At 35.5% G+C, this 20,100-nt stretch overlaps 1 protein-coding gene across 4 annotated transcripts in view; it reads right to left on the bottom strand.

Moving 5' to 3' along the window:
- Window positions 1-1,802: 1,802 nt before the first annotated feature.
- CSNK2A1 (casein kinase 2 alpha 1) overlaps window positions 1,803-20,100 on the bottom strand; it is a 55,460-nt gene continuing 37,162 nt past the window's right edge. For 3 of the 4 annotated variants that reach the window (XM_074292832.1, XM_074292833.1, XM_074292834.1), the window contains 10 exons: window positions 19,943-20,044; window positions 19,387-19,437; window positions 17,961-18,020; window positions 14,948-15,031; window positions 13,468-13,578; window positions 11,014-11,115; window positions 9,428-9,528; window positions 7,826-7,974; window positions 4,682-4,768; window positions 1,803-3,312 (listed from right to left, as the gene is read on the bottom strand). In XM_074292832.1, coding sequence (XP_074148933.1) covers window positions 3,197-3,312; window positions 4,682-4,768; window positions 7,826-7,974; window positions 9,428-9,528; window positions 11,014-11,115; window positions 13,468-13,578; window positions 14,948-15,031; window positions 17,961-18,020; window positions 19,387-19,437; window positions 19,943-20,044 — 963 coding nt within the window. In that variant the 3' untranslated portion in view covers window positions 1,803-3,196. The remainder of the gene's footprint in view (window positions 3,313-4,681; window positions 4,769-7,825; window positions 7,975-9,427; window positions 9,529-11,013; window positions 11,116-13,467; window positions 13,579-14,947; window positions 15,032-17,960; window positions 18,021-19,386; window positions 19,438-19,942; window positions 20,045-20,100) is intronic. The other variant, XR_012486767.1, reaches the window with a different exon arrangement.

The following is a 20,100-nucleotide window of genomic DNA, read 5'->3' on the forward strand; positions in this document are numbered from 1 at the left end:
TCTCTGCATTCTCTATCTAATATGGTTATTCAAAACGCTACCTTTCCAATCCAGTGCACTTTCTCTGCATGCGAAGTCGGATAGAGAAAAGTGTATTTACTCAGGCTCTGGGGACATTTCATTTGTTTAAATGTTTTTATTAAAAAAAAAAAAAAAAAAAAAAAAAAAAAAAAATTAAAGACCTCCATGGCACAACTTCCCAGCACAGTTAGGTTTTTAGTTAGATCAATTACAATACAATTACAACCAAGAAATTTTTTTTCTGACTTAACTAAAAAAGGGGGTGAGGGGGCGCACTTCAAACAAGGTTAAAAAAATATGCTTTTAAAAAACCCTTTAAGTAATTGCCAACAGAACTTCCACATATTGGCATCAATTTCCTGCTATTGAATGCAATGCAGAGACGCAGGGAGTGCTGAGAAATGTGCTCCAATACAAGGTGTACAGATGAGGTAATTTACAACACAGAAGTTGTTACTCTGCAAACCCTTGCCCACCTGCCCACCCACCCACCCAGCCTCTTGTGTTAAACTCTCTTTCCTCTTTCCAGATTCATGCATGTGCAGTGGCTCTAAAGTAGCATTTTTTTTTTTTTGCTTAATTATTTTTTGTTTTAAAAAAAAAAAAAAATTAAATAAAAGCCCATGGGTGGCATTCTTTCCAGGCTTATTTCAATTCCTTGTAAGGCTGATGGGTGTTAAAACCTCCAGCTGTTTGTAGCTGCCCTCATCAACCTCAGCTACAACTACATATTCTGAACTAGGAGGAAATGAATATTGACAACTCTTCCTCCTCTTTTGAAAAAGAGGAGGATTCCTTAGAAAGAGTCCTGTTTAAAATCACAATTCAGTGCAAAACCTAATCAACAAGTTGCATCCCTGGCACAATAGTTGGTGCCATCTATTCCTGCACAAAGTCAACATGGTAGTTTTCACATCATTTTAGGGCCTAAATAAGTAAAAGTATAATAAATATTTGCTCCAAGTGGTCATGGGGAATAAAAGTACACTAATGTGCACTAAGAAATTTCTCCCCTTCAGCTCTCCCTTGGCTTCATATAGTGAGATAAAAAGGAGGCCACGATTTTCTCCTTTAAACCCTATTGCTCCTCCACACCAGTACTCACTACTTACTACCACTACTACACCTCAGTACATTCACTGAGGCAAAAATGGGTTATAAAGTTAGATAAGTTTATTAAATAGAACAACCTAAGCAACTGCTCACACACAACATTCAGTGAGAGGCTTGTGGAACCAGTGAAGGTCAGGGTAAATAGACTTTAGGACTTCAGGAGGATTGGCAAAGAATTCCTGACCCTGAAAAAAAAAGCAGCTATTGCAATGGGATAAGGGGAGAAAATCCAGAGCTGATGCTTTGTCATTGTGCTTAAAAAACTAGGCTTCTCCAATGGTGCACCCAATAAAGCTCAGTGGCTAAGTTACAGTGGAGAGTACACATGTATACGCATATACACACACATACACAAAACGTACACACACGCACGCGTACACACACACACACACACACACACACACACACACACCCTTTTCCCATCCTAAATCCTGGCATGGCTGAGACACAAAAGGAGTTTTATGGCAAAGGTCCTTATTCCCCAACATTTTGGCTTGATGTTTCTAGAAGGCTTCTCTGCACTGCCCAGTATGATAAATCATTCAAAGTGGGTGAGAAAATGGAAGAGGTTGTTTCCTCCAATCCATACAGGGCTGGCTGCAGGCCCTTTCAGTGTAAAGTGACACACCCATCCAGCAAGACCTTTACACAGGGACTTAAATCTAACCTTGATAAATAAAACCAAACGTTTATTTACACCAAAGAATTCCAACACTGGATCTTTCACATAGGAAGGACAAAGTAGTATATATATATACACACAGCAAGGAATGTGGAGCAGGGCTGAAACAAGGGTGCTTTGTTGTTGTCAATGGTTAATATTGTTCCACAACTACAGATCTACTGCTTCACTTTCATTTAGAGAAACTTTGCTTTGTTCCTGCCCCTCAGTGTACATTTATGAGACTGAGGTCACAGGTGTTCTCACTGGATGGCACGTGAGGGAAAGAGGCAAATGGGGGGAAAAGAAGCCTCAAAATGTTACTTGGTGTGGTCTGATGTCCTATCAGCTCTAGCTTTTTAATAGCCACTAGCATGAAATTGGTATAAATAACGTTTTGGGTTTGTCTTTTTATTTTATTTTATTTTTTTTAAAAAGGCAAGAGGTTATATACCCAGTAACAAATTTAATGCAAAATTGCAAGTAAAAAAATCTGGGAAAGTTTCTCCTTGTCTCCCCCACCCTCATCTGCTAGGTGAAAAAAGATCTTACCTATAGTACAGTCAACTCTACTAGGGAACCTTGACTGGAAGGGGAATAAAGGAAGAAGACTGGAGAGTTAGGAAGAAGGGAGAGAAAGTGTTTAATTTTCAAACTAAACTTTCAAACTAAAATTACATGCAAGTGAGCTGGATTGAGGGTTAGGTCAATAAGACATGATTCATATTGAATGGAGGTTTTTAGTACCTGTGTGCACTTTGGGTAAACTTTCAACATCTACGTGACTATATTCTACTGGTTGGGCCAGTGTACCCTACTGGATTCCAGCTCCTCTGGAGTTGAGTGTTAAAAGTGAACAGTACATTACTGTGAAGAATTGGGCCCTCTTCCTCCTTCCCCTTCCTGCTTCCCTGGAAAAGCTGTATTTTGGTAATCTCTGGAGAAGAGCACAAAGACAACAGACCTCCCAAGGTGTGGGCTGGTGGAAGAGTAATGGTGGGAACTGGAAGAGATTTCCAGCTAAATGCAACAGCCAGGAAAAGGGTAGGTTCATCATTGTTCTTGAGATGAAGAATTGGGATCAGGATTGGGTTGGGGGGGAAAGGGGGAATCGTCCGTGAAATATTCCATCTGCAGGTAATTTGTCAGGGAATCCCCTGAGTTACGAAAAGTTCGAGTAAAAAAAAAAAAAAAAAGAAAAAAAGAAAAAAAATCAGCCTATAATAATTTTTTTATAATGACTGAACTACTATAAATCCACAAGCAACTGTTCAGACACGGCGCCTCCGAAGTGTTCCATACCCTCCCCTGCCAGGCACAACTGCATCAAGGGGAGAGATGAAGAGTGGAACCCCCTCCCCCGCCCGGCTCTGCTCAGGCATCAGGAGACAGAGGCTGTCATTACTGCTGAGCGCCTGCGGTAGCTGGAACTGGCATCCCCAAAGGGTTGGCGGCAGCAATCACTGGTGAGCCTGCTAGAGGTCCAAGTGGTGAAGGGGTTGGCACTGAAGTAATCCCTGAAATCAAATAACAGAAAATAAGTTAGGATTCTGACTAGGTAGAAGCTTCTGTCAATAAGTGTTCATGGAATCTTTCTTTCAAAGCTTGAGATTTTCATTAAGATTGGGCTCATACTACTAAATATCAATGAATGAATCAATGAATGTTTCAAATAACTATATTTTGGAACCTCTAAATCAGTGGAATTTGGTAGTCTGAACTCTGTCTGATGTCCCCTTACCTCTAATCAGTATATTTGAAATTATCAAGCTCTCTCAATCAATAATCTCTAAATTTGGGCTTTATAGGTTTCTCTTTCTTTTTGGTGTTTAACCATAGAGTCTCTCTGAATAAACAAGGTTATTACAAGATACCAGGTTCAAATACAATTTGGATTATGGCTTTAGTTCTGCTAAGGATGTGTGTATTTCCTCTATTCTATCTAACCTAGTCTAAACATTATTTTTACTTCTATTATTCCCCCAAATCCCACTAGAACACAACCTCTATTTTTTTGTTTGTTTGCTTTTTTTTTTTTTTTTTTTGGGGGGGGGGGTCATGAAACTACACCATGCATTGCTTGGAACCATCCCTCTAATTTCTCTTAATATGACACAAAACAATAAATGTGTTCTCAAAGGCTTTTTTTTTACAAGTACTTAAGAGAAAGTGAATACAATTAATAAAACCTTATGAAGAGTCAAGATAGATAGTATACATCTCTCATCCTAATGACCTGTATGAACAAGACAAACTAAGATAATTTCTATTCCTAATTTACTAGTACTTGGCCTTGGCTCGAAGCAAGTCTTGCTACTTTGCCCCTGCAATAGAAAGAGAAGAAAGACCATCCATCAGAGTAAATAAGATGGATGATATATTCTAGGTGAAATAAGACTGGGTGGCCATCCATCCCCAACCCCAAACATATGTATAATAAACAGTAACACTCTTAAGCTATGGCTTCTTTTAAATAATCTTGTCCTGCTTTTTATAAAGGTTCTTTCCACTCACTTAGCTAAGAAAACCAACAATATCAAGCAATGAAGTTCCTGTTTAATAAATAGCCTGGCTCATTCTCTGCTCCCTTCTAGGAATGAGGAAGCTTAAAGAGGAAACACCATCATGTCTCTTCCCCTTTCCTTGATAAATTATTTATTTATTAAAAATTTTATTTATTAATTAAATTTATTATCTGTTCCTTTAAAGTCATATAATTTTCTCTACCTTTTATTAGTGAACCGAAGCCTTTGATAATTAATTACTCCTTTCTAAAGATGATTTTCAGGAATCATTTGTTGATGCTACTAATGACAATATCCAGAAGGGATGGGTAAGAAAAATTCACAATTCTCTTCCCTAAGATAAAATACCAGAAGAACTGACCTGACATCATGTTGGCGGTGCTGACAGGAGTGCTGCCACTTGGCATGTTGGATGTGCCCATCCGAGCCTGGTCCTTCACAATTGGATCTGTGAAGAAGATAATGTGTTTGAGTTCTATTTTGTGTGAATACAGTCCAGGGATTTTATGTATGAAGTAGCAAATTTGTTCTTCCATTTCTTCCTGAAATGAAAGAACTATCTCTTGCTGCTGAAAACTGAAGATAAATTCTGGCTTGATAAAAGTTTAATACTCAAAGCTATCTCAAAATAGATACACATTCCCCACTGTTAAGAGGTTTTCAAATACAGATTGATCACTTAACAGGTATGTTCTAATTTGTACTATGCCATCTGAGGTCTTCATTCTTGAGGTTTTATGACTTTTAAGTAATTCTTCAAAAATTCTTGATTTTTTTAAAATAAAATCATCATTTCTAAATATATTTTTCCTTTTATCTTTCCTATTTAGCATGTCTGTCTGTCTGTCTCTCTTTCTAACAAAGATTTTAAAAAGAAAAAAGTAGTTCAGGCAACCAAACAAACCAATTGCGACTAAGAGTTTATACAACATTCCACTCACATCCTGAGTTTTGTAAAAAAAAAAAAAAAAAAAAAAAAAAAAAGAAAGAAAGAAATACATTTTCCAAATTCTTCTCAGGAGCCAAGTTTAATCAAGGCATAGTATTTATATTCATTGCATTGATGGTATTATTCTGTTTACACAGGGCATGGCATTCATTAGAGAATCCTACCTCAGACACTTGGGCAAGCCATTTAACTGTTATCTGACTCAATAGCGATAATAGTACCTGTTTTACAAGTTCAACTGAGAAAATAAAATTCTGATGTGTGTAAAACACAATGCAAACCTTAAAGAGCTATGTAGATTTCGACTATTCCTTTAACTATTATTACATTCTTGTGATCATTTTACATATATGAATATTTATATATGGCAGTTTGTGTGGCACAGTGCATAGAACTTAAAGACTTGAAGTTAAGGACCAAATTTGAATTCTGCTTTAGGAACTTAATAGCTTTGTGACCCTGGACAAATCATTTAAATTCTCTATATCTCAGTTTCTTTATATGAAAAAATGGGGATAATAATAGTAGCAGACTCATAGGGTTATTGTGAGGACAGAATGAGATAACATATAAACCTCAAGACTTTATATATATATATATATATATATATAGTTATTTATTGTTTTTCAAGTCATTTACTTGAATGATAAAATTCGGAGACGCCCCCTGAATCAGATACAAGTAAAAGGAAAGTCTTACTTAATAGAGAGGTAAGGTTAGTTTTACAATAACTTAAGGATTCAAATGTCTAGAACATGATGTAATTATAAATCTGATGCCTGTTTTAAGACCAGTTATCTTTGCAAGATGAGATAACTTTAAAAAAGAATTTGAAATTGGAGGTGTGTATATAGTCCGGCTGGGACGTTACTATACTTCCTCCTTCCCCTGCCTTTTTTAAAGGCTATATATGTACATTCACATTAAACATATTTCCACATTAACCATACTGTGAAAGAATAATCAGAACAAAATAGGAAAAGCTATGAAAAAGAAAAAAAAGTGAAAATAATATGCTTTGATTTGCATTTAGACTTTATAATTCTTTCTCTTGATGTGGATAGCATTTTCTGTCATGAGCTTTTTGGAATTATTATAGATTATTGTTATTACCGAGAAGAGCAAAATCTATCAAAGTTTATAATTGCACAATGTTGCTGTTACCATATACAATGTTCCCTTGAACAATATTTTCATAGAAGCTGTAACTTGTAGAACCTAAGAAGTTAATTGGAGGTTATAGAATATGAAGAGCTGCTAAAATTAACTCTTGGGAACACAATGTCACAACTAGAAGACACCTTACAAATCTTCCAATATAACCCCTTTATTTTAGAGGGAAAAACGGAGATTCAGAGAAAAGCACATTTGGAAACCTTAAAATTGATACATAACATAGCAATAACAAAATTATATTACATTCAATTCTGATGGACATGGCTCTTTTCAACTGTGAGATGATTTAGGCCAGTTCCAATGATCTTGTGATAAAGAAAAAACATGTGCATCCAGAAAAAGGGCTATGAGGACTGAATGTGGATCACAATACAATATTTTCACCTTTTTTTTTTTTTTTTTGCTGAGGCACTTGGGGTTAAGTGACTTGTCCAGGGTCATACAGCTAGGAAATGTTAAGTGTCTGAGACCAGATTTGAACTCAGGTCCTGACTTCAGGGCTGATGCTCTATCTACTGCACCACCTAACTGCCCCTATTTTCACCTTTTTTGTTATGTGATTGCTTTTTTTTTTTGGGTTTTCTTTCTCATTCCCTTCCCCCCATTTAATCATATTTTTCTTGTGCAGCATAATTATGGAAATATGTATAGAAGAATTTCACATCTTTAATTTACATTGGAGAGTACCTGCTTTCTAGGGGAGGAGGAGGTAGGGGAAGAAGGGAAAAAAATTTGGAACACAAGGTTTTGCAAGGGGGATTGCTGAAAACTATCTTTGCATTTATTTTGAAAATAAAAAACAATTATTTATTTTAAAAAGGTAAGACTTATCAGCTACTAGTATTAATATTGCCAAGACCAGAAGATAAGGTAATGGCAGAACCAAGTCTTTTAATTTCCACTTCATAGTTTGTTTCACTCAAACATTGTAGGTTATCATCCTCTTCAAATTCAAATTATAATACATTTTAAAAAACACAATCATAATTTTACATTTTTGATACATCTTATTTCTCATAGATGCATAGCAATTTAAAGTTAGAAATCGGATTCTTATTTATCATCTACTTCTTCTCATTTAACAATGATCCTAGAGAGGAAAATGGAGTTCGAGAACATAAGTGACTTCCAAAAGGCCACAAAGCTCAAGAGTGGAAGAGCCTGTACAAAAGAAAGCTTAGTGAACCTCATTCCTGGTTCAGTGATATTTATTTACATTGTACCAAGCCAGCTTTATCATTATTGTTTTCATGAAAGGAACAATAAATGTAATGTTACTGGCTTGTTCTGAACTCTTTTAATCAGTGCTCAATCTGTCAAATCAAAGTTATTACTCATAAGGATTTTGTTAGGGTGACAGGAATCACAGGATTTACTCACAGAAATAAGGGTGTTCCATGGCCTCTCTTGCAGTGAGTCTTGATTGATGATCATATCGAAGCAGTTTGTCCAAGAAATCAAGGGCTTCTGGACTGACCAGGTGCTGGTTTTCACTGTGAACAAAACGTTCCCATCGCTTGCGGGAGTGTCTACAAAGCAACAAAGGAAGACAACAATTAGATAAGTACAACTGTTGGTGAGAGGTTGCATTTCTCAACTAACCCTGTGGCAAACAAAGCAATCAAAATCAGCAACAGCTGCTATTAGACTCCAAGGATAGTTTTACTCCATTCACTCTACTTGGTGCATCAAAATAAATTGAACATATGAAATACATGCTTTTGATGGGGATGGAGGGGAGAGAGGAGGAAAAACTCTCATGTATACATGGCTGGAATCAATAATAAAGTTACTTTAGGGTGTCAATATATTAAATTTCTGCAATGGCCTTATTTCTTGTGAAATCTACCTTTCAGGTTATGGAATATTATTGCTCGGTAAGAAATGACCAGCAGGAGGAATATAGAGAGGCCTGGAGAGACTTAAATCAACTGATGCTGAGTGAAATGAGCAGAACCAGAAGATCACTGTACACTTCAACAACAATACTGTATGAGGATGTATTCTGATGGAAGTGGAAATCTTCAACATAAAGAAGATCCAACTCACTTCCAGTTGATCAATGATGGACAGAGGTAGCTGCACCCAGAGAAGAAACACTGGGAGGGGAATGAAAATTGTTAGCACTAATATCTGTCTGCCCAGGTTGCATGTACCTTCGGATTCTAATGTTTATTGTGCAACAAGAAAATGATATTCGCACACATGTATTGTACCTAGACTATATTGTAACACATGTAAAATGTATGGTATTGCCTGTCGTCGGGGGGAGGGAATAGAGGGAGGGGGGGTAAATTGGAAAAATGAATACAAGGGATAATATTATAAAATATATATATATATATAAAATAAAAAAAAAAAATTAAAAAAAAAAAAAAAAAAAAAAAAAGAAATCTACCTTTCATTTTAGTAAGATTATAAGGTACTCTGTTGTAATTCAAAGCAGATTTAATTTTTTTTCCTTCTTCTTGGACAGTTGTTTATTTTGAAGAAGCAGATTATGTGAAGATGACAATGTGACAATTTATTGAGCTTTTTTTGGTTTTATTTTTTTGCTGGGGCAATTGGGGTTAAGTGATTTGCCCAGGGTCACATAACTGAGAGGTGTTAGGAGGATAAGATCAGATTTGAACTGGAGTCCTCCTGACTTTAGGGCTGGTGCTCTATCCACTCCCCCATGTAGTTGCCCCTTATTTCATTCACTGAATATGAAGCCTAACAGGGGACATCAGAGCTAGAATGGGCTTTAAAGATCATCTACTCTAATCCATTTATTTTAGAGAAGAACCTAGAACTTAATAGAAGTGATTTGCTCAAGGTCAAAAAGAGAAGAAGTGGTTGTGCCATGCCTACATGCCTTTTCCCAAGTCTAGTGCTCTTGCCACTCCATGCTGTTCCCTTTCCAAACATAATACTTGTTACTTGAAGGCTGGACAATGCTATTCAACCCAAAGCACACTTATCTTTCCTTTGCTGACTTACCTGCCCAGGATATCATTGAAACGTGGATCTAGTTCAATGTTGTACTTGTCGATATAGTCATATAAGTCTTCCGTCCCCAGCACCTTTGCTATCCTTACCAACTAAGTTAAATATCAAAAACAAAACAAAACACAATATAAGCATGTACAGAAAGACTCATCAACCAAAAAAATCAAATGTTTTCTAAAACCTACTGGAACTACCCACATTTCTAAGGGAGGTGGTAGGAAAAGGAAGATTTTCATGTCCTGGAAAATAATTAGCCATGATATTTTGCTAGGCAAATTAAACATGGGACCAATTCCCCCCCCCCCTTTTTTAAATATATGCTTTTAGGAATACTTGAAAAATAGCTGTTATGGTCAAAAGAGAAAGGAAAAATCCTAGGATCAGTAACTGATCCTTTCATGATTTTTTTCATAAAACAATTTTGATCAAGTAAGAATATCAGCATTCAAAAGACTGAACTATTCTGTGGATGTATTCTATCAGTACAAATATTTTTATGGTTCCAGATTTTAATCACTGATGGTGGCTCTCAGTTTTTATTCCAATGGACTCATGAATAAGAATGTACTTTATTTATAGATTCAGGAGGTCCCAAACATTCTCACAAGGTGGTTAGGCTCTACAGACATATTTCATCATATCTGCTAGCTATTTGTTTAAAAGTTATTTTAAAGTGAATCATACCCTAGACTCAGATAAGCTATATTTATGATGCTTAAGATGTAAGCTGCATACATTTATTTCATAGGTAAGAAAGTGACCAAGTGATAAGTTATTCAAGATCACACAGCCAGTTAATGACAAAACCAGAATTAAAACCCAAGTTTCCTAATTTTTAATCCAGTACTAATTTTTCCCTACACATATCCCTTGTATTAGCTGTGAGACTGAGCAAATCTATCTGTAAAATGGGGATTGTAAGAGTACTAATTTTGAAGTGAGAAGTTACATTCAAATCCTGGTTCTACTATTCACTTCTTATGTTTCTATCTTGGCTATAAAATGAAAAGACTGGAGTAGATGATCTCTAAGGTGTCTACTTACAACCTAAATTTCTATGATCTCTGGACTTTGACCTATATATCACTAGACTAGCATGATGATCAAATGAGGTGAATTATATTAAATGATACTATAAATGAAGACGGGCATATCTCTGTCATAAGAGCAATTAACTGGTCAATAAGAGTTAGTGCTGAACAAGAGTTCAGTGGTATTAACTTTCCCATTTCCCCCAAGAAGGCAAGTCTATTGTCTCACTGCTTACTTCATGCGCTTAGACATGCTTCTTGTCCAACTGTATTTTTACAGGAACAATTATTACATTAGGTGAGATACATTAGTGGAGGTAGAACAACAGAAGTTTCCTTTCCTAGTTCTATCAAAGCAGCCACCTCACTCTTCTATATGAAGAGACAGGACAAGGCTCACAAAAAATTTCTCATAGTAATTAGCCCTTTAAATACTCCACATAAAATTTGTTAAAATATTTAGGGAGACATTAATTGTGATACGTACAAATTTCAGACCAGGAAATGTTGTTTTCCTGATGGAAAACATATTATATAGCATATCACCTGATCATAATTGTCGTGTCCATGGAAAAACGGCTCCTTCCGAAAGATCATGCTTGCCAACATACAACCCAAGCTCCACATATCCAAACTGTAATCGTACATCTGCACAAAAGAGCAGAGAATACAGAAATTCTTTGGCATTGATCATGACTAAGCTAGTCCAATCTTCAACAAGGCTCCTAGATTTGTGCATTAAATTTCATTTACAATTTAAAAAGCATTTGGTAAATTTAAAATGTTAGTTGACCATAATTTATTATGGAGGAGGGGTACTGAGCTAAATAGAATAGAATTAAGAAAACAACAGAGTGTTGTATATATAGCCTAACTAAAGATTCACATTTCTAACTTAAATTTGGTAGTTACTATATTGATTTAACTACAATATCTTATTTACCTCCATAAATTTAAGATCAAATACAAACTCATCCTTTCCATCAGGTTCTTCATGTGGTATTCTGTCCAATGAAGTTAGTGGAATTTCATATGTGAAATGGATCAAAGAAGATATGAAAGATGGAAAGAAAATCAAAAAGATGAGGTGAAAGAAAGGAGATTAGGTTATAAAGGGTTATGCACATCAAATATGGAATTTTATATTTGATGCTAAAAATGATAAGGAGTCATTAAAGTTTACTTGTTGGGGTTGAGGATATGTTTTATATGTGAAATGATCAGATCTCTTGGTAAGGAAAATTGCTGTGACAGCTAAGTGAAGGATGGACTGGAATGGGGGGAGACTAACTACAAGGAGACCAGCCATCAGACTACCACAACAGTCTAGGCATGAAATGTAATGTGTCTTCATCAAGGTAGTAATAATGTCAGAGAAGAAAAAGAGTATAAAAAATGTTAAACTAGTGTTAGCAACAGCTTGGATATGGAGAGAATGAGGTAATAATAATAGGTAGGCTGCAAGCCTGGATGAGAATGCTGATGTCTTTAAAATTATTAAAGAAGGAAGGGAGGATTTAGGTAGAAAAATTAGTTGACTTAGATATCTAGAGTATAAGGTATCTACTGAACATCCAGTTCTAGATAGCCCAAAGGTATTTGGAGAGGGGAGATGTGAGACTAAAGGTCAACAGTAGTATTAGGTAGGGCTAGATGAGCAAATCTGATAACTAAAGCCCTGGGAACTAATGAGATGAAGAAAAGTAGAAGGCCCAGAACAGAACCCTGGAGGACCACTCAAGTTCACAGATATGACCTGAACAAAGATATCCTGAAGAGGAACAGTCAGACAGGTATTTGAGAACTAAGAGAGTAGTGTCAAAAAAACCTAGAGAGAAGTATCAAGATAAAGATAGTGATGAATATGTCAAAGGTTATACAGAGGAAAAGAGGATTGAGAAAAAATTGCCATCTTTGGCAATTAAAATATTATTATTACCTTTGGAAGAGAGCAGTTTCAGTAAAATTATGAGATTGAAAACTAGATGTAAAGAGCTGAATAGAGAAAAAACAGTAGAGGATTAGCCACAGGAAGGATATGGGATGATAATTAGGAGGGACAGATGGAATCAAGGTCTGAAGTGAGTGGACAAGTTTGTAGGAATTATGGAAGCAACTAATAGGTACAGAATGAGGATAAGAGAGAGTGGAGATGAGAGGGAATCAGCAGGAAGAGACATTAGTCTTAGCAAGAAGGGTTATTCTTCATGAATATTCACATGAAGAATATGGGTTGGAGCAGACAGTGGGTGAAGCCATCTAGATGATGTGAGTTGAAAAAAGGAAGGAACTCTTAATGAATATTTTCAATTTTTTCAGTAAAATACAAGAGAAGGTTCTTGGTTGAGAGAATGGGAGGATGGGGAGCCACGGGAGAATTATAAAGGTTTAGAAGAGCTGAAGGGCTAAGTAAAATAAAGTAAAATAAAAGATTTGTCTTATAGCCTAAAGACATAGTAAGTTGTATGACATAAAATTGCAGTGGAACTAGTCAGTATGATATTGTGATTTTCTTGTTTCATTCAGCAGCACAAATGAAAGAATGAAGAACAATTCAGAGGTTTGGCATGGCAAGACATAAAGACTCAAGAAAAGTCTACACTATAGTGTAGAGTTGAACTAGTTCTCCAAGGGATTCAGAGGGGAAAAGGAAGAGATTATAGTTAGTGCAGGATTATGTTAAAAAGAATTGAAAAGCTGAAGGATTGGAGTTCTTGATATAAGTGAACACTACAAAGACTTTAGGTTGAGAAAACAATCCATTTGTTTAAAGGTAATTTACTTGGGGGAATTTATGAGTTTAGCAGTTTGAACAAAATGAGTATACAACTCTTAACATTCTATGCATCTACGATCACAAGGTCAAATAATGGTGCCAAATTTGTTGATAATCAGATTTAGTTTTGAAGCAGGTAGAAGCAGCAAGGCATGATTATGAAGAACAAATTAAGAGCCATGTATGTTGGCATACTAACCTGAGTTTCATTTATTATTTCTCACCTGATAGTCTACAAGAAGCTCAGGACCTTTAAAATATCGTGAAGCCACTCGTACATTATATTCTTGGCCAGGATGATAGAACTCAGCTAAGCCCCAGTCTATTAGTCGCAGCTAGAAAAAAATGAAGGGAGAAATACCTTTTAAATTTGGATCTTTGAAAAAAGTATAGCCCTCAACAAAATGTGCCCCCTCCAAGACAAAATAATCAGTGGAGGTAATATAACCAACTGAGAAAACTTCAACTACCATTACAGTCGCAAAGCACATATAAGAACTGTGCTTGTATAGAATCAGTGCCTGAATGACAGGAAGTTGGATTGTTCCTTTTCACCTCTGTATGACTCTTTCCCTTCAGAATTACATTCTAGCCATACTGAATATGTTTCTGATGCCTTTCTTGTAACCCTTTGCCTTTACTGTACTCCAAATCAGGAACAGTCTTATAGCACCATTTGTTGAAACACTTCACTAGCTTCAAGGCCCAAATCAGTTGCCACTTTTTCCACAGGCAGTCTTGTTCTTTCATTTGGATAGTAACCTCTTCCTTCTCAAATGTGAGTCCCAAAGTACTTTATGTGAATCTTCCATTTGTACTTGTCACTTTTAAGTGCCCAGCACAGTGTTCTGGACACTGTAAGCATTTTTAAGGCTCTTTCTGTTCAATAGCACTAGATTTTAATTCATTATACTAGCAATCTATCATTCATAAAGCACCCAACAGATAGGAATTATCACTTGTCTCCAAAAATAACTGACTTGCTCATCACAAGAAACTTAATATTATACAACTTTTGGCCAAAAGATGACTCAAATATTTCCCAGAGACATGTTTTAGTAGTTACTAGTTTACTTATTTATATTTCTTTAGTAAAAAGTCTTATGCAAAAATTCCAAAGATCTTTATTTTTTTTCTCTCTTAAAAAACAGAATATGATTCTAACAATAATAAAACAAAGAATCAAAAGTTTTAGGATTTAGATCTACCTCTATATTAGGCTCTGGAAAAGCTACACCTTCTCTATGCCTCAATTGCCTCATCCTTAAAAGAATGGCAATACTATCTACCCTGTCTGCTTTGTAAGATACTGTGAGGATCAAATGACATAGTCAATGAGAATTCTTTCTAAAATAAAGGTCTAAGAATAATATGAGATTTAATAATTTGCAAAACACTTTCATATACTCTTGCGAATTGTGTAAATTAGGCAGATTAGGTATTATTAAATGTACTATACATATGAGGAAATTGAGGCACCAAAAAATAAACTGGATTGACTTGATCTCATAGATTGTTACTGATAAGATTGGGGATAAGAACCCAGGTCTTCTGATTTCTAGCTCAAAATTCTTTCCTGTTCATCTCACTGACTGTCTTCTTAGGTTTTATTTCCAGCAATGATGGCTTCAACATGTTGCAGAAGATAGTGGATGTTGGAGCTGATCATGAAGACAAGTGAAACTTTAGTTTGCTGCTTTATACCTTTCTGTGTTCGTGATCGATCATGACATTATGAGGTTTAACATCTCTATGCATAATCCCCATGCTATGACAATAATCCAGGGCCTGCAGAAAGAATGTGTAAAAGAAGAAAAAAAAGCATCAATCTAGGAAAGTACATTACTAACTTGTGTCTCATTTCAGTTCGAAAAATCTAAATCCACTATGGGATTCCTATCAATTTTCGTATCAAAGAACAATCACATTAAGTAAAAATTTTAGTCAAATGCAAATAACTACTCCTTTGTAAGTGCTAACTCTTCAATAGTTTTGACTCAGACTGCTTGAATGGTTTATCTTTGTGGGAGTCATCAAAATCATAGAATGTTAAAAATGAAAGGGAACACAGAATCTAAGAATTGGATGGGACCTTAGAATACTGAAAACATTAAAGCTGGAAGTAGCTCTAGAACAAAGGGCCAGAGGAGACCTTAGAGAATATGTAGTCCAATTTCCCCTAATGGTACAAGAGAAGAAAACTAAGTCTTCAGTATTGTTCATTTGATATCACTGTGACTGACAGATATCCATGCTACCAAAAAAAAGTTTCTATTTAATGAAATGATTCATATTTTCATAGTATTTCAAGGTTTATAATGGACTTTTCCTCTTTTCTAGTTTAGTGAGGTAAATAGTGTACATATAACCTACATTTTTAAAGATAAAGAAATTGTAGTTGAGAGGTAAAGGGACTTTTACAATACTTTTACAAATGTCACAAAGTGAATTATTGACACAGCCATGATGAGAATGCAGGCCTTTTAATCCCAAGACCAGAGACTTCACACTATCTTCTTATTAAATAAAAAAAATATTCTGGGATTTGCCATATCATAATGTAGCAGGGTCCAATTTCTATGGTGCAGAGGGTGGTATAACCTTTGGAACTTGTCAACACAACTAAGTCAGCTGACAGAGGTTGCTTAAATTATCGCCCTTTCTGAAGGGCAAATTGGGCTTATACTCCTCTCCCAGGGATGAGCCCAGTATAGCATATTCAGGCTTAGAATTTTTGCCTTTCTTTGTATCCAAAAAGCTTATTATAACAGTGCCTGACACAAAGATGCTTAATGAATGCTTGTTTCTTGACATGATCTGACATTAGAATGAGAGCACTCTTGTCTTAGAAAAGATATGGTAATATCCCTTTCCCCTTTTAAAAGTTAAGGGACTATGGATGTGGAATAGTATACATTTTTTCCTTTTGAAAATATTTGTTAAAAGAAAAAAAAAAAACAAAAAAAGAGATACCGTGATAATTAAGGGGAGAAGAGATGAATATATTTGGAAAAAATGTGGAACAAAATAACAAAAAATGTCAATAACCTTTTTTAAATTAATTTTTTTAAGCTGGTGAAAAATAGTGTGCAGAATCACTGGTTGAGCTGGAAGGGCCATTAGAAATTACTTAGTTTTCCCCCTTTCTTTTTATAGATAAACTAAAGCTGACTTGGGGGAAGAGACTTTCAAAGTCCTTGTCCATGGCTACACAAGCAGCAACAAGTCTCCATCTGGATGCTGGCTGGTCTACTGATTCTAAAATCAGTATTCTGTCTATTATAATGCTCTCCTTTAATATCACACTTGTCATGTTCTGTTTATTATAGTTGGCAGATCAGTCTTCATTGGATATAAAAAGAGGTCACCTCTTCTGAACTATTAAAGAGTTTTAATATCTAGTGGGCCTAACTTGGGACAAAGTACTTTGGTAACAATTTTAAGAACCATAGTCTAGCACTTAATCAGCACTCTCCAAGAACAGATTTAAATAAATCTTGAAAATAAGCTTTTCAAAGGATGAATAAAATGTAATGGAAATGATCAATACTTATCACATCACCCAGATCCCTCCTAACTGCCATGTTTTACCCCAAACCATACTGTTCATTGAATTAAACCTCCTAAGCCTACCACGCAACCTATATTGTTAATGATATGATCATTTTAATGATATTCCACTAAAAAACCTACTAAGGAAAATAAAATTTATATGTATATATTTTTAAAAAGACAAAAATAAGGTAATAAGGACTGTATCTTATCCATCTGCTTCCAATGACACTTAGCACAGTGTTTTACATATAGCATAGGAATGTTTGCTTCAATTTGTAATCAAATTCTTTTTAGGCAGTTACAAAAACTAGTTACAATTTCTGTAGCCTGATTTAAAAAAAACAACCCTCTAACAAAGGCTTATTTAAGGTGCCATGTTATGGCTTAAAAATGATCCTGAGGCCTGAAAAGCTATGCCAGTTAAGCACAAGCTTTGTTAGGGTCCTACACTAAAATGGGACCGCTTGAAGAATGGGCTAAGCAATAATAAACTGTGCATCTATCATCCAAAGACCAATCTAGGTTAAGGACAAGTTTATCATTAGAAAACTGGCCACCAATTTTGGCCAGAGCAACTCATTAAATACTAAGTCTACCAAAGGCCAAGAGAAGACTGAAACTATGCCTTACCCACCCAATGAAATCAATTACATAATGCACTATTTTATAAAGTTCACACAGTACATTTGGTACCACAGAGGAGATTCCTAGGCCAAATTTCGTGATGACTTTATATTTTATAGTAAATTCATTAGTCTCAACAGGAGTAACCCATTACATGGAATCTCAGAAGGGACTTCAGAGGCCTTTTAACTCAATTCCTATAACAATCCCAAAACAAAGTCACCAAGTCTTTTCTTGAAGACCTCCAGTGAGCTGATAATTCTAGAAGCAGCTCTAATTGTTATAAAGTTTTTTCTTATAATAAGCTAAACTCTGCCTCTTAGCAACTTCCATGAGCACTGAAAGAAGAGAGACAATACAAATTTGGAAGAATTGGCTTTTTAACAACTTATGTTTTTTCTTGTAGCTTCTTGCTTTGTGTACAATAGTTGGGCAATTAAGAATTTTAGGACCATTTTCAAAATGACCCTGCTTTCAACAATAGAAATCATCTGAGAATAATAAAGCTGATCCCCCAAATCACCATCAAAAGTCTTACCTTCAAAATCTCATACATATAAAATCGAATATCATAGTCTGTTAACGTCTGGTACAATTGCTGTTGAAGACAAATACAATAACTCAGGATGAAGTAATGCCAATAGGAAGGTAATTTCCTCATTCTTCTTTCTAGTAATTCAAATTGAGTCCTACTTTTGAGAACTTTCCAAAGCAACATTATTCCAGCCTGACTGACTTACTGGTCTTGCTTCCCCTCATCTGAAGTTCACATTAAGGACATTTGAGATTCTTACCCCAGTATGTAAAGTGAAGAACTATTTAAGATCATTATGTGGGGGAAAATACAGACTAAAGAACTACTAAAAGTTGGATGCAACTTTGGAAGTGATAGCCCAATTTATTCCCTTTATTGTACAAAGAAGGAAACTTAGGCCATGGGAAACGAACTGCCCAAAAATCAAAATTGAGATTTAAATAAATTTAGCATTCCTAACTCTCAGTTCAATGCTCTATCTACTATGCTACACTGATCCCCTTTTTATATCTATGATATATATATATACTAATAAAAAGCTGTTGAGCACATACAGAATCACCTCAATAGGGAATATACACTTAGATTGGGCTTATGCACCCAGATTATCACCCAACATGTAGGATTAAAATGGTGCCAAACAGGCAGAGCCAATTCAACAGTGCTTTTGTTTTAGTACCAATTCAAAAGCAAATACAGCATAATCTGATAATCTCTTCCTTCAGTTTCAAAAGAGTGGTAGACATTTTTTGGTTGTTTATAAATATATGATGATGTGCTTTTCAAGAATATTAATTTGATTCTAAATGTTTCTTTCCTTTTTTTAATGCCAAAGGAAATTTTTGATATTCAACATTCCTGTTACAGAAATGATGTGAATTTTGAAATGCATGTCATATTTCTTTGGTCATAAAAGAATTTTGTTGAACTAAAAACTTTTAAAATAAATGTCACTGAATGAGGCTGGGAAATCCTTTTGTGTAAAAGTACTGTGTTCTAACATGATTTGATCTCTGGTACATCAAGCATTAAAGGTTATTTTAAAAGCTTCAGAGCTTTTTAAAAGTTGAGAGCTTCATAATTATCTGAGGTAAAGAAGGTCCTTGATTGCTTTTAGACACAATAATATGTTCTTAGAAACCACACCTCAGAATAGATTCTAACTTAAATATGTAATATTACTTTCTTCTGTTCAGACATCAGGGGAAATTTTTCAGCAAGTGGGTCAGGGTGGTAAGAAGTTCAGAACAGGTTTTTGTTAGGTACCATCAAATGAGTGGCAAAATGCAAAGACTGTTGAGTTTTTACATCTTAAAATATTCTACATATCAGCAACTTAGATGCAGGCCCTTCTGATGGCATCATTTCTACTGAAAAGTCATGAAAAGATTGAAAATCAACAACTGACAAGGTCTGTCACATATTATACCTTGAAGTCTGTGTTGTTTACGTGTTCAAAAACCAAGGCAGGTGTTCGTGACTAGGGAGAAAAAGAAACAAAAATTAGCAACAACACTGAAATATTTGACTGGCATACTGTTTTGCAGGCTCTTTGTGGTGAGTTTGGCAGTCTCGACCTCAGCCTCAGTAGTAGAAAACCCTCTAGTGCTAACATCCCTCCCCCCTCAGATAATCACCACACTTAGATAATTTCTGGGATGGATTCAGACAGAAGACATGGAGCTGAAGTCTCACCAGGCTCTAGGCAGCCCAAAATGCGTGCCCATCTGCATCGGACCTGAGTTTGCAAAATGGATTAACACATTTCAGTTTCCAGTGCTATCAGTCTCTTATCCTAGAAGAATAAGAAATAGTCTGTGGGTGGAGGTCTCTTTGAAAGAAAGAAGCTAATCTGATTAAATGGTTGATCTGATTAAGCATTTCAAAAGCAGGACTTAAGGGCAGAGGGAAAAACAGAAAGAGGCCACTTTTATTCTAAGTCAAACCCAACCTCAGTGGGCCTTGCTAACTTCTACCATACTCACCACAGGGTCTTTTACTATATCTGCCAGCGTGATTATATTGGGACCACCTCGCAAATTCTCCAAAATCTTTATTTCACGCTTGATTTTCTTCTTTTTTACAGGCTAAAAAACGAAGAAAGTCATGTTAGTAAAACACATTATTCAAGAGTATTTCAGTA

Source organism: Sminthopsis crassicaudata, chromosome 2 (assembly GCF_048593235.1).
Source record: "Sminthopsis crassicaudata isolate SCR6 chromosome 2, ASM4859323v1, whole genome shotgun sequence".
Classification (NCBI taxonomy): domain Eukaryota; kingdom Metazoa; phylum Chordata; class Mammalia; order Dasyuromorphia; family Dasyuridae; genus Sminthopsis; species Sminthopsis crassicaudata.